We start from the raw sequence: 14097 nt of genomic DNA on the forward strand, positions 1-14097 counted from the left end.
ACAGTTTCTCCTATCCCTTCAGGGGTTTATTATCACCTGAAGGCGCTGAGTGGCCAGGTTGATGCTGTTCCTCTCTCTTGTAGAGCAAGTGTGGTACAGCTGGATATTTATTTTGCTGGGTTTAAGCTGGAGTTATATTTTTCTGGCATTAAAAGGAAAGCAAAGCCTTTGGTTCATACAATAAGAAGTAGCCACTGCAGGTACTGGCCTCTTGAGGTCTTCCACCTGTGGTTTCATCTTCAGTGATGAAAATCAGCTGCCATGAGGTTTGCTGGTTCCAGACAGAGGCTTGCTATCCCTGCTCTGTGTACTCTGGAAATCAGTTTTAAATATACTCATGTGCATGTATTTTGCTGCTGAAGGAGTTTTTCATCTGAGAAAACTGAGCAAGTACATTGACCAGCCCAAGTTTTGAGCTTTTATTTCCAAATGGTGTGGCTCTTTCAGTTGCTGTGTTACAGATTTCTGAGTCCGTGAGACTAGGTGTTCTCAAAACTAGCTGTGCCAAATCTTATTTTCAGCTACACCTATGTGAAAATGGAGATGGTTCTGAACGAGATATGTGTGAAATGAGGAATTAAAAAGGCAGAGATGATGCTGGGGCATTCAGGAACATTAATAAAGGAAAGTTGGGAGCATTTAAGTAGGCACAATTGTGGCACATCTAAATACATGTGTTAAATATGCTGTTAAGAGGTTGACGTTTCCTTTGTCGTTGTTGCATGATCAATTATCCCTTCAGGGCATTGCCCTGTGACAGGGCCACGATGCTGCTAATTTGTTTTATAGTTAGTGCAGTTCACAGCCATGGCTTATGTACTCAGAATAAAAACAAATGTATCTCAGTGAAGTAATGGTATGAATATACAATATTCAACAGGAAACCCTTCCACTCTTCACCACAAAGCACTAGAGCACATACCATTATGCTGACATGTTTTATCCGAAATGAAGATATAATTTAATAACACAAGTTTTCCTTCCACAGTGAAGGAAAGGGGAACAAATCAGTGTTTAAAAAAAACCCCACAGCACCTTAAATAATCAATTCAGGAGAACTATCATAAAGGGAAGCAATATTCATGTCTGTCTCTGAAAATTGAACTATAAAATCCCAAATTATTACAAATAGTCTTTGTGCTTACTGTCAGCGAAGTCAGCCAGCTGTGTAAATCAACAACCTGTGGTACTTTTTAACTGCAATGTTTTGTTTAAATAACCCATTTGTATTTAAAAAAAAAAAAAATCCTCTATTTTTTCTGCCTGTGGTTGCCAGAAATGTCCATGGCAACAGCTGGTGATGGCACAAGTGGAGTTCAAAGTGTTGATTATACCATAAAATGGAGAGGGAAGAAAAACAGACACCCTGCTTATAAATATCTTGAATGCTGTATGAGTTTTATAGGAAGAGGAGGCTGGAGAAAATTGTCTTATTTTATTCTGGGTCTTCTCTTTCTGTTATTGACCGAGATGTGTATTTTGTCTTGAAAGTCTGTTTTTTTCTATTTGCCTGAGAAGTGCTGGTGTAGCACATCCAGCCACACCTCGGTGTGGTTCAGCAAGATAACACCCAGGAGCTGGGATTTAAGCACATTCAAGTTCTTATATCAGCTGCACTAACTCTTGCTGCTTAAAGTGTAATAATTTTTTAAAAGAGCAAACAGATCAAAATAAGAAAAAAAAAAGGAGAAGAGTTGTGTGATAATTAAGCTGCATTAAATAAGAATTGAAGCTGCTGGAAACCTGGGGAGAAAAATAAAACTGTTTTAACATAAATACTGCATTTAGGAATTATTTCTTAGTTTGTTGCTGTAATTCCTTGCCTCTGCATTGGCAGTATTGTCTCTCCCTGTAAACATCTCTCTTGTGATCAATTATATAGTGATTATCTTGGGTTTGGCTTTGTGTGGTTTTTAATCTCTAGACAAGTAATTGCTTGATATGGGCATGATTAAAAAATATACATTTGGGATAATTTATCTGAGCATATTTTCTGGGAGCTTCTATCTCCAAAGACCAAAAACAAGCTTTCTTAGGGTGAGCTGCTAAGATTTTTATACCAAGACACAATATTTGGTGATTCTGCTTAAATCTGAGACACTTTTTTGTACCAGTCCTGTACATATATGAAGACGATTGTGATGAATTGAGGTTTGGTTTGTTTTGTTTTTTGGTTTGTTTGCTTTGAATGTTCTCCTGCACGTCACAGTCTCTGGATGATTCTTTGGGTCAGATGGAGGGGAGTGGATGGTTGTGATAGTGTTTTGGTGCTGTTTGAATTCTTCTTGACTTACATGTGTGGGTACACATGTAACAGCTAGGGCTGAGAGGAGGCTGAGAAACAGGGTTGTTTTCTAGATTTCCCAGTGATACTGCTGTTTGCACACCCCCTTGTGAGGTTTGCCTGTTGCTCGGTCACTTATTCTTTCTCAAATACAAGGTTTTGAGCTTGTTCACTGAACTGCAAACTCTCAGTCAGTGGAGAGGCTTGAGCAGATCTCCTGCATTTGTAATTCTGATTCTGTCTTTCAGAGTCTTTGGGACTTTATCAGCAGATTTAGTAAGTGAAATCTATATCCAGTCAACAAACACCAATGAAAATATTAAGGCAGGCCAAAGACAGACCCTGTGGGTTTGTACCTGTTCTCACTTTCCACTCAGGTCGTGGATCACTGATGATTTGTCAAGTGCAGTTTTCCACCTGCTTCCTTTCCAGCCTTCCACCTGCTTCACACAGACCAGATGTAGTGTAAGGTGTTCGTGAAGAGGCACAGGGAGTGTTGGCTATAGCCTTGTTAAACCAAGACCCTGCAAGCTCCAAAACCAGAGAACAGCGAAGTCAATTGTAAAATGTGGAAACTGCTGTTTATCTCGGTTCCTCCTGAAATACATCTGCTAAACCCACCAACAGCTGGCTGTCCTTCATTTCAGAGTGGTGTTTGGCCTCTGCCTGGTTATTAGGACTGTCTTGGTTACTCTTTATAGCCTTGGGATGTTTCCACGACTAGAAATCCCAGGCACTTCCCAGAAACATGTGTTGTGCCCTGACACAGCTAGAGAAGCAATAGATGAACTGCCCTGATTCGAAATTCAATGTAGCTTTATTTAATATCCAGTGCCTGTGCAAGTATAAAATTTTTATTAATAGATGGTTGATTTGCAGTAACAATGTATAAAGAACCTGAATAATATCCCACAAAACTGCCATGCAGTCACAGCTCTTGGTGCTCTGTCCCTGTGGAGATGCTTCTCTGCAGCACAAACACAAATCTTTTTCCCTGTGATTGAGTCCTGAGAAACACGACTGTTTGTGAGAGATGTGTATTTAAATAATTTGTATTAATAATTCCCTCTCGGCACCAGTAGCCATGAGGGTGGTGAAGTGCTGGCTGGGTTAAGCTGTGCATGCACCCAGATCCCCTGGAACAGCTGTGTGTGCAACTGCAGCAGATCTCTGCTTTTCCAAGAGGGGAAACCCATGGGGGAAGTCTTGCAGTAATTATTTTGTGATTATTCCATAATCTCTCCCTTTTCTGGCAGCATCAGTGGTACTCTGTGGTGTCTGGGGCATGGGGAGATTGGGCCTTGCTGTGTAGTGTGGACAGAAGTTTTTGAAAGGGGAACAGAGGCTCTCCAGTAAAAAATATCTGGTGTAGTGGGATTAATAATCATGTTAGCTAGAGGTAATATTGGAAAAGAGCCTTTATGAAGGCCTTTGTACTAAAATATTGCACTCTGGCTCAGGAGCAGATGGTGCCTTATGAGAGACAGCCTAATCAGGTTACTCTGATTTTCATTTTATATTTTTATAACTCAGTATTATCTACTTTCTGTGTAATCTGGTAGACTAATAACATAACAAATATCTAACTTTGGGGAATTATCCCCTTGTAGAGTAGATTTTGCTATTTTCCCATAAAAAACATTATTAATCTAAATCCACCTATTTGAGATACTGAAGGGTTCATTTGCAGCATTAACTCAAAAACCTTTCACTTAAAGGCCATAAAAATGGCATCCCCTTTGAAAAATTATCTTTACTTGTAAAAGTCTCATTCATGTCCCATTGATCTTAACAAAAAAATTCCCATAAGCTTTAGATGAAGCTTAGAGATTATTTGCAGAAGAGTTTATAGTATTTGGACAACTTGAAAAGGTGCAGATAACAATTCCAGAGTGCACAGCTGTAGAATGGTTTGGGTTGGAAGGGACCACAAAGATGATCCGTTTCCTGTGCCATGGGCAGGGATGCTTTACTTTAGACCCGGTGTCCACGTGCTCAGTTCTGACTGCTGTGAGTGGAAGTGAGGAAACCTCAGAAGGTGCAGTTCTGTGTTCTGGTGTTTAGAAGAATGGGCTGTATAATGCTTTGTGCCCATCACTGCTGCCTTTTCCCATCCCCTCAGTCCATAATTTTGATTAAACAGCATTCCCTAAACAGTTTGTCATCTCAAAGGCCTCCTTGCCTTTGCTTTGAGATCAGCCTGGTTCAGCCTCAGCTCCTTCTGTGGTGAAGGTGCCACTGAGATGTTTTTGGACATGATAATCTTGGATCCACCATTCAACCACCTCCCACTGCCAGCCCTGTGTTCCCTGCAGGCTTCTGCTGGGCTCCAGAGAAATCCCAACAATTCTCCTATTAAAAAGTGTGCTTTAAAATGCTCCTTTCCTAGCTTAAGAAATCCCAGAGGATCAGTCTGCTTAGTTTGCTTGCTGGTTGTTCCTGTCTCAAAAATGTTAGCTAGAGTTAAGTTTGATACTGCTTTAAAAAAGTAATATTTATATTTTTCATGCATTCTGTGCTGGGTATGAATTACTGACAGGTCCACTCCATCTGCTGCAGTCATCTTCATGAAATGTGCTGTTAAACTGAGCACACAGGAATCAGATTTTCCTTGGAACATCGCAGTGGTGCTGTCAGAATTTAAAAGTTATATCAGACAATGAAAACAAACAATAAACCCAAGAAAACGTGTGAAGCCAATTTTTGGATGCTCTGTGCAGCTGTTGTGCAGAAAGTGGCTGCAGCCCTGGTAAGGGCTGGGGCCTGGAGCTTCAGATGATTTAGAAACATTGGAATTAATGAGTCCTTAAAATGTGACTAATTGATTTTCCTGCTGCACGGGCTCATGCGTGATGTAAATAAAACTCCCGGGCTCTGGGAGGCTCCTGGCTGCCTCCATACCTGCTTTCCCTTAATGAACTCAGGACGTGCCATTTTTCACAGAACTATTAACATATCAATAACTCATTTGTGGAGTTTGATTTTAAATTTGACAGTGTAATTGATGACCCTTAAGAGCTGCCTTCAGGAGTTGCATTATCTTCTAACTCTTTTTTTTCCTGTACAAATTAGTACAGGAAATTATGCTTATGTAGATTGCTTTCTAAAATTTACTTACTTTTCACACACAAATGTTACATTTTGCTCACACTCCAGAAAAATTTGTGTATCAAAATGAAAAAGCCCTGCTTCATTTTCAACAATTTCCTTCATAAATACATTTTCATGTCCTTTGCTCTTGATTATTATTATTATGAACTTAATGGGTTAAGTGTCAAAATTTTCAGCCAATTTAAAGCAGAGAGTAACTGTGTCCATCTCAGCAGTATTCAAGGATCACCTTTAAAACTTTGGGTGCAGTTTTACCTGGAATCAGTTGCCTGAGATATATTTCAGTATTTTCAAAGAATCTTTCTAATGCTGCTGTCTTTAGAATTAAAGTAGAAATGAGTATGAATGTAATTGTCTTGTAATATTCAATTATTAGCACTGAACTGGAATTTTATCTTTATTTGCTCTATCAAATGTCCTATTAATTGTGTTTTATATCCTCACTCTGTAAATTTATCACAGTTTCTTTGATTAATTTTCTAAATCAATTAAACTAGTACAGTGTCATTGAATTTTAAAAAAAGTACATTTTTTTAGTGTTTTTACAATAAGAGTTGCCAAGGAAGAGGCTGTAAACAGGATCTTTAGGTGGCGTGTAATGAATTATTTCAGAGCTGAACATTTAGCTTCATTTTTCAGCAGTTTATTGTAATTATTGTCTGGAGCAGAAGTCTGAGCAGCAGCTGAGGGAGCTGGTGAGGCTCAGCCTGAAGAAAAGGAGGCTCAGGGGGGACATTCTTGCTCTGCAATTCCCTGACAGGACAAGAAGAAACAGCCTAAATTTGCACCAGGGAAGATTTAGGTTGGAAATAAGGGAAAATTTTTTGACCAAAAGGGTTCTCAAGCACTGGTACAGCTGCCCAGGGCAGTGGTGGAGTCCCTATCCCTGGAGGGGTTCAGTGGCAGCCTTGGCAGGGCTGGACTCCACGATCTTAAAGATCTTTTCCAGCATAAATGGTTCTCTGATTCTATGATAGCTTTACAGAAGTTCAGGTTTCTTTGTATCCACATCAGGAAATTGAAATGTTATGAATCAAATGCCTGGCTTTGAATACAGCTGTGTTCTCTCTGTAATTTCTAATGCTCTCCCTACATATAAAAACCAGTTTGCTATACTAGGAATGTGTGATTTCCACTGTTACTTGGGTTTTTTTGAGAGCAAAATAGCTGTTTATTACTACGGGTAACCACCCCATGGCAAAACAGGAGGATGGAATGCAGGGGTGTTTATTATTCACTGATTAGTGCACAAATGCTTTGATTCAGTGCTGATTCTTTTTGAGCCTATTGATGTGTGAATTTGTTTCTTCCAGTATAATAATTCCATAAGTTGCTTCACCCTCATGCTCAGTGATATATCTAATAGCACAGCTGAACTCAGCATGGCTTCTCATCAAGCATTAGAAGTGAAGGGAGTTTTTCCTCCCAGCCTTACGCTCTGATTTCCAAGTCTGTGCCTGTCCCAGGCTGCAGTAGATGAGCTCTTTGCTCCACTGGCTTTCCCTGGAACGTTACATTTTCTTTTATCTTTCTGGGTTTTGAGCTTCCTGTGTCCTATTCCTCAAACTCTTGAATACTTACATGTTTCCTCTAGGTTAATCCTTTATCTCTTATAGTCAAGAAAAGGCCATCTAATCCATGTGAAAATAAAGTAGCCAAGTGTGTAATGCTGCCTGTGAGCGAGTTCACAGAAACCTTCATTATACAGCAGCTCTAAGAACAGACTTGTGTTAGGCAATGACATGTATTGACTCCTCCAGGCCCACACCAGTTACCTACAGGGCTGTGGATGAAAGAAAACCCCTCCCTATTCCCACAGATCATCTCTGTGACAGCCCATGGCCTTATCTGTGATGAGGTGATAACCAGTGATGCCATAAATGCAGAAAGTTTACCTTTGGATCTTCTGCTGTCTTTGATTTTTACTTTCTTATTTTAGTGAACTGTGTGTAATTCCTGGAGTGTGAATCTTTAATAGGCTGCCTTTCACTTGTTGAGAAGGTTTTCAATAAATCTGGCTTTGCAGCATCCTGATGATTGCCAGGATTGTCATCACCCCACAAAGATGCAGTTTGCAGCCTGGTGGTCACCGGTGTCATTTGCTGATTCTTGCATAACTTCTTATTGCCATTTAAACTGCCCCTGTTTTACACATTGAAGCCTTTTCTGTGTGTCACCATAAGCATCTTACATGATCTAAGTAGAGAAAAGGCCCAGAGGCATCTGAGATCTTTATTTCCTGTATTTGAAGTGGGGCTGGTTTTGATTCCACAACATGACCGGTGAATATCATATGAGGCTGTCATGTCTGAGGTGTGGTGTGGATAACATTCTTCTGGTTTCAGTGTGATCTTTCTCTTCCCTAAACAGAGCCATCACTCTGGAGAACCAGCTGGTGATCCTGGGGGTGTCAGAGACAGATGCAGGAGGTTACTACGTCCAAGCAGTCAACGAGAAGAACGGGGAGAACAAGACCAGTCCCTTCATTCATCTCAGCGTAGCACGTGAGTACTCAAATTGTGGGGCATGTGCTGGCACCCTGGGGCTGCAGGCAGGACTCACAAAGGCTTCCCCAATACAAAGAGCTTTGCTAATAAAGGATTGGACCTTTAAAGGAGGTCAGTGTTTCCTGCTTGGTTTTGGAGCACACTGAACTCCTTGTGCAAAAGAGGGACCTAGGAGAGGAGATGCCCTCCACAAATCACCCTCAGAGCCCTTTGTCTGGTGGTTTGCTTTGTGCAAGGCAGGTACATGATGATATCCCTCACTGTTTATTGTGAAGTTGTGGTTATAATTTCTTTTTAATGCAGGTGTTTATAATGTGTTGTTTTCCATTGTGCCTAAGTAAACAAGTCATCCTTCTGAGTGCAAATTTATTTATGAATCTATTCCCAGTTTATGGCATTATTTTTACCTGGAGTTATCACAGAGTCCCAGGGAACATGCATTTCATTGTTATTACTTATTATTTTACATTACATGGGTTGTATTAACACTACCACTCCAGAGATATTCCATGATTGGGTTTTGCAGCAGAGAAGAGGGAAAAGCAGCAGAGCACTGGGGTCAGGGAGATGGCTGCACACTGAGTCTGCCAAGGTGCACATTTCTGCACATTTCAGCAGAAATGTGCATGTGCAAGCTCTTGTAAAACATCCAGTAAACCTGTTTGCATGAAAAATTAATATTCTAAACACATGAAATGGATTGAATCCTTGTATGAGGCGCTTGATAAAGGCATTATTTATGTAGCTGTGAGAAGAGGGAGCGTGTTAGTGCTGTGGGAATGGGGAGGTTCCTCATTTTTGCTTGTAGAGACAGGGAAGAGGTGATGGAGTAAATCACTGATGACAGTGGCAGCCTTGATAATTTGGGCTTCTAGAAGATGCAGGACTTGGCTCTAGATCAATGGCATGATGAGATGCCCCAGAACTCCTGATCTTGGGTACTATGAGATTTTGGACAATCCTTGTTGGCTCATTTCCTTACAATAGCAAATCTTGGGAGTCTGAGTTTCTGGGCTGGAAATCCGGGAAACTGCTTTTGGAGCAGTGCTTATGTCTGTCATAAGTTCATCTGAAACATGGTCCTGTGAAACATTCCATTTCTAAGAAAATGTCGTTTTTCTGCTAAAATTCCTAATTGGATTTCAAGGAAAGCTGTTCTTGGGCAAGCATGGGGGGCCCGGGTCATGGGCTGGGGGTCACTGTGGGCAGCAGCTGCATGCTTTGACAGGCAGCAGGAGACACAAACCTCCGTTTTCTTCCAGACAAGTATCTAAACTAAATGAACTGCTCAGAGGTTTCGTGTGTATCTTTCTAAAGTGGAAATAATATTCCAAATCCACTTGTGAATTCTGGCTGTTCTGTGGCATGTAGATTGTAAACATTATTATTTCTGACAGTATGAAGAGGTTTGCTAACACTTCAGTAATTTCATTTTTAAAGCAAATTTGTGTTGTTTGTATTATGTGACCAATAGCATACTTCCCACTTTAATTTCATGTCTTAATTAATGCTAGAAATAGTCTGTGATCATGCATGCATAACAAGTGCTATGCAAAGCAGAAGGTAATATGGGCATATGGAAAAGAAAACACTCCAAAATGCTCACAGGCTTGATACCATGAATGCAAAGTCTGCCTGGAATGTGGCAAATAGGAAAGATAAAATGGATAAAAGAAAAGGAAGGATGAGACAAGATGGAAAGCCAGAAATGAATTTGCTTTTAGAAGTAATGTCAGCCAATGAGGTTTTCAAATTGACACCTTGATATTCAGGGTTATTAAGGCTGTGTGTGTGTGGTGAAGGAAGGCACTGGCTGTAAGGCATTGGAGTCTGTAAAGAAAATTGGATTAACGTGATCATTCTGAACTTTGATCTGGGGAGAAAACTTATGTGATACATTACATAGAAATGAATAAACATTTTCGGTCTGGTAACAGAAAATAATCAGGTAAAAATACAGTCCTGAAGCAATATGCAGAAAATGGTTGCAGAAAAATGACATATTTTGGACGAGTAATAAAGAATTCAAGCAAAAGGTTAGAAACAGATTGTTAAAGGTAACACAGATGAGGAAGATACTGCATTGACTTGTCACTATCTGAATCCTATGGGATGTTAGGAGGGATGTCACTTGTAACTTTTCATTAGGACATGTATAAAGTTTAAAAACAGATTAATCAAAATCCAGTAAACCCCAAGTAAAGCAGAATACCCAATCTGTGTGCAAGTAGATTATATATTAATTATTGAGTACAACCTTGCTGCATGACTCAGCGTGCACAATGCCACTGTTATTGAGGGCAGGAGGAAAAAACCCTGTAGATAATTCCCAGGGCAGCCATTCTCTGAGAACAGTGTTAGATATGCACAGCTCATTATTCCTTGAAGGAGACCAGTGTCAGATTTGCTTCAGCCTGTAAGAAAAGCATATTTGCAGAATCATTCTAACAGCTGAGAAAGCTGTAAGCTGTCCTGTTCTGCTCCAAAGTACAAGAATGACAGGAGGAGAAAGGTCTGGCTCTGAGCTGAGCAGAGGATGAGTTTCAGGACCTTATATTGCAGATTAAACTCGCTGTTGAACTGTGGCTGAAGGTAAATGGAGCTTGAGCATCGCCTGGAAAATACATTGAACTGTCCTTCAATTAATAACTGTATTTGATACACATGCTCTAAAAAGATTAGAGGATGTTGAGCATGTTTCAAAAACAGTCTAAAAGCTCCAATCACACTGAATTCTCCAGTAGGGCTCTGAGTATTAATAGTAAAGACATGTTTCTTGTCAGTCTAAACTGCAGCTCACCGAGTCCAACACTGTGAATCTCACACCCACCCATCGCCCCTGATTGCAAACATGAGGGGAAGTTGGGAAACAGCTCCCACAGAAAGCCTGCAGGCTCGTCAGGCTTGCTTTGCCTGTGCCTGGGTTTGCTTTTCTCCATGTTCTGAGGTCGGCCACACGTGGGAAATGAAGGCAGCAGAGTGCCAGGGCTTAGGGGAACTCTCAGTTTTTCAGGACATTTGGGTGATTCAGGTACAACCCCCATCCCCATCACTCAGTCCTTACACACCCCTGGTGCAAAGGCACTAAAGATTTATTTCCCAGTAGATCTGGTCACTCAGTGAGAAAATCCAAATATTAAGCAGTTTTTTTCCTTCACAGCTGAGTCCCCAGCTTGGCTGAACACCCGTGCTCCACATGCCTGCCCTAAACCCTTGTGTCTGAATGTGACACAGGGTGAGGTCCACCCAGCTGTGCTTGAAAACCATGGAGGTTTCTTTCAAGTGGCTTCACTTGCACTGATTTCAGGAAGATTAGATCATCTCTGAGGTGACAGGCTCTGGGGAAATAAAAATTATGTCCAACAGACAGCATATTGGGAATAACGTCACATCTGAAATTAGTGTGAGGTGTCATAAATTAGTCCTAAATTTAAAATGTCTAAAAATGAGTTGAACTGTGTACTACACTAATGAAAATCTTGCCACTTTTTTCTTTCCTCTTTTTTAAACCATATGTCAGAGCTTTCATGTAAATAACACAAAATTTTGGCTTGGAAAATCGGAAAGTCTGAAAGTCAAGAGTTTGGCAGTGGAAATAGTAACAACACTGGCTTTGGGTTTTAACTCAAATTACTCACTCCTTGTTGAGAATTCACTACTGCTCTTTGGGAGGGTTTCAGTATTAACGCCATTGATGGAATTTCCTAACTTGACTAGAGTTGTGTGAGAATTTATCTGTCTCTGGACTGGTACAAGCTTTTGGGATGTAAATACTGCTCTTCAATAACAACGCTTGGAAAATCCTAAATGTTTTATTCCTGTTCCCATCTATTGAGCTATAGGGTTTGATGATGGTATCATAAATGGATCCTTAATTCTTTAGGCTTTTACTTTCATATGCCTATTCTCCCACAGCCAGATAAACCCTGCAGCACAGATGGTCTGGTCTGCTCCTAAGGATTGTGACTTGTCAGGGAATAAAGTGACATTCTTTGATCTTACAAGTGTTGGCAGGGTACCTAAAGATTGAAGTGTTTATTCAAGTAAGGCCATCGTAAAACCTCACTTCCTTGAGGGCCATTCTCAGTGTAGCAGCTAAATATCTCTGCATCTGCATCACAACTCTTCTGGTTGTAGTATGGAACTTAAATATCAAACAAAATCCAACCAAACAAAAAAACTCAAAACTCCAAATCTTTGAAAGTAATGATAAAAAACTTCCACAAACCAAAGACCCCCAGAAACACCCAAACAAACAAGAAAAGCTAGTACATGGTACTTTGCTGTTGGCTGTGCCACTTTTGCATAAAGGCTTTTTTGAGGGTAAAGGGGAGCAAGGCCATTTAGAGCTTCTTAATGAAACCATGAGGGATTGTAGAATGTAAGTCAAGAGTTTAAGTGGGTTTATTAGAAGAGGGAGAGAAAAAGAAAGATTAGTACGGAGCTTTTTATTTCTGTGATGAGCTGGCTGAGCTATTCCCTGCAGGGCATTCAGTCTGTGTCCTTCCACTTTACGATGTGACACCATGGCCAGGCTCTGGAGCCACGTGGGAAGAAGTTGGCAAAGCCTTGGTGAGATATTTCCATTATTGACTCCAGGGCAACGCTTTATGTGAGCACCACTGGCCTAGTCCTGGAAACTTTTAATGGAGTGCTTGGCTTTTTCTGAGTCCAGTTGAAGCATTTTATGAAAAATGTGGGCCTCAGTAAATGATTTAAATGCCTGGCTTGCAGGAGGTGGGTGTGTGTAAGCTGTTGTGACAGTTTAGATGGTCCTGCTTCAATTGGTTTTGTGGCGCTAATCGTCCGGAACTGCAATTCAGGGCTTTGCTCCTGCCCCTCCTTGTTAAGCTGTGAAATATTGAGATGCATGTCGCTCCAATAGATTTATTAGTAAATTAGATAGTCCCCAGACCTGTTGGTAACACCATGAGATACAGTGTTCTGCAGCCTGATGTCATTTTCTGATGCAGGCTTCGTGAAAAGAGAAAACAAGATTGATGAAAATTTTAAAAACCTTGCCAGCCAGCATTTCTGAAGAGTCAAAGATAATAAAGCCAATTATCATTTAACGAAGATAAATTTTTCCCTTGGGTACTGGCAATGCTTAAAAAAAAAAAAAAAAAGGTAGTAAGGAAAGAAAAAAGAAGAAAAAAGTTGGGGACTGAAAATTAAACTCCTGGCTTGGTTGCACTGCAATTAATTCAAAGTATGAGGGTGTAGTGTTGTTCTGCCTAACTTCCACTTGCAACCAGAAGAATTTTATTCTGTTATGGCAGACATTGACATGAGGCTAAACAGACCCTGTTTTTCTCTGCTTGGTGCCTGTTTTGTACTTCAACTTAATGTATCAAGACATAAACTTTACAGAAGGCAGAAGTCCCATTTCAGGCTCACAGGGACTGAATTTTCCTCAAAGCTCTTGTTTGTTTGGTTTTCTTCTATAAAGGAAGGCTCTCATGATTGCACAGGACATTTAGGTCACTTTTAGTGTCTGGAAGAATGAAATATTCTTTATGTTGTCAGGAAAAAAGAGGTGGGGGGGGAAGTGCCCCATTACCTGTCGGTGTGTTTGAGAGGATGTTCCTCGTGACATCCTTCTGTCAGGTTTGCTAAGAAGTTTTCAGAAGATTCTGAGCAGACATTTTCTTCTCTGGAAGAGAGCATTTCACTAACACGGTTTTCCATATTAACCATCAGGGTTCGTTCAAGTCAGCAGATGCTGAGGATCCTTCATGGGGAAGTTTGAAGCACAAAAGGCATGAATTTTTCATTGCCAGTCCCAGCTTTCAGGTGTAGGCAGGAAAAAGGAAAAAAGGAATGGGCTGGCACACACAGGGAACAGATATTTCTATTCTGATGTCAAATTCACACAAGCTCTATAGACTTGTCAGACTGGTTTTAGTTCATGCCAAGAAAATTGACTTCTTTTAGCCTCTCTGGGTCAGTGCTGTAGAGGTGAATTTAGTGGTTCTATGATGCTTTTTTTACTTTTAGATGAGGGAAGAAGAAGGAATATGGGATGAGATGAAATTGCATTTCTGTGCCGTGACTGTACCTGATTTCCCAAGGCTGTGACCAAATACTGGGGAAGTCCAACAGAGCAGAGCTCAGCCCTCTGTGAACTGGTTTTAAGTGGCTCTTTGAAAGGATCACATTTCTTTCCCATTTCCTCAAAGGTTTTGCTCTCTCCTT

The 14097-nt window shown here is 40.6% G+C and overlaps 1 protein-coding gene across 1 annotated transcript in view; it reads left to right on the plus strand.

Annotated features, from left to right (window-relative positions):
* SDK1 (sidekick cell adhesion molecule 1) overlaps positions 1-14097 on the plus strand; it is a 376424-nt gene that overhangs the window by 170453 nt on the left and 191874 nt on the right. Inside the window, exon 5 of the mRNA XM_021549399.3 lies at positions 7766-7899. Within this exon, the coding sequence (XP_021405074.1) occupies positions 7766-7899 (134 nt within the window). The remainder of the gene's footprint in view (positions 1-7765; positions 7900-14097) is intronic.

This window comes from Lonchura striata, chromosome 16, assembly GCF_046129695.1.
Source record: "Lonchura striata isolate bLonStr1 chromosome 16, bLonStr1.mat, whole genome shotgun sequence".
In the NCBI taxonomy this organism is placed as follows: domain Eukaryota; kingdom Metazoa; phylum Chordata; class Aves; order Passeriformes; family Estrildidae; genus Lonchura; species Lonchura striata.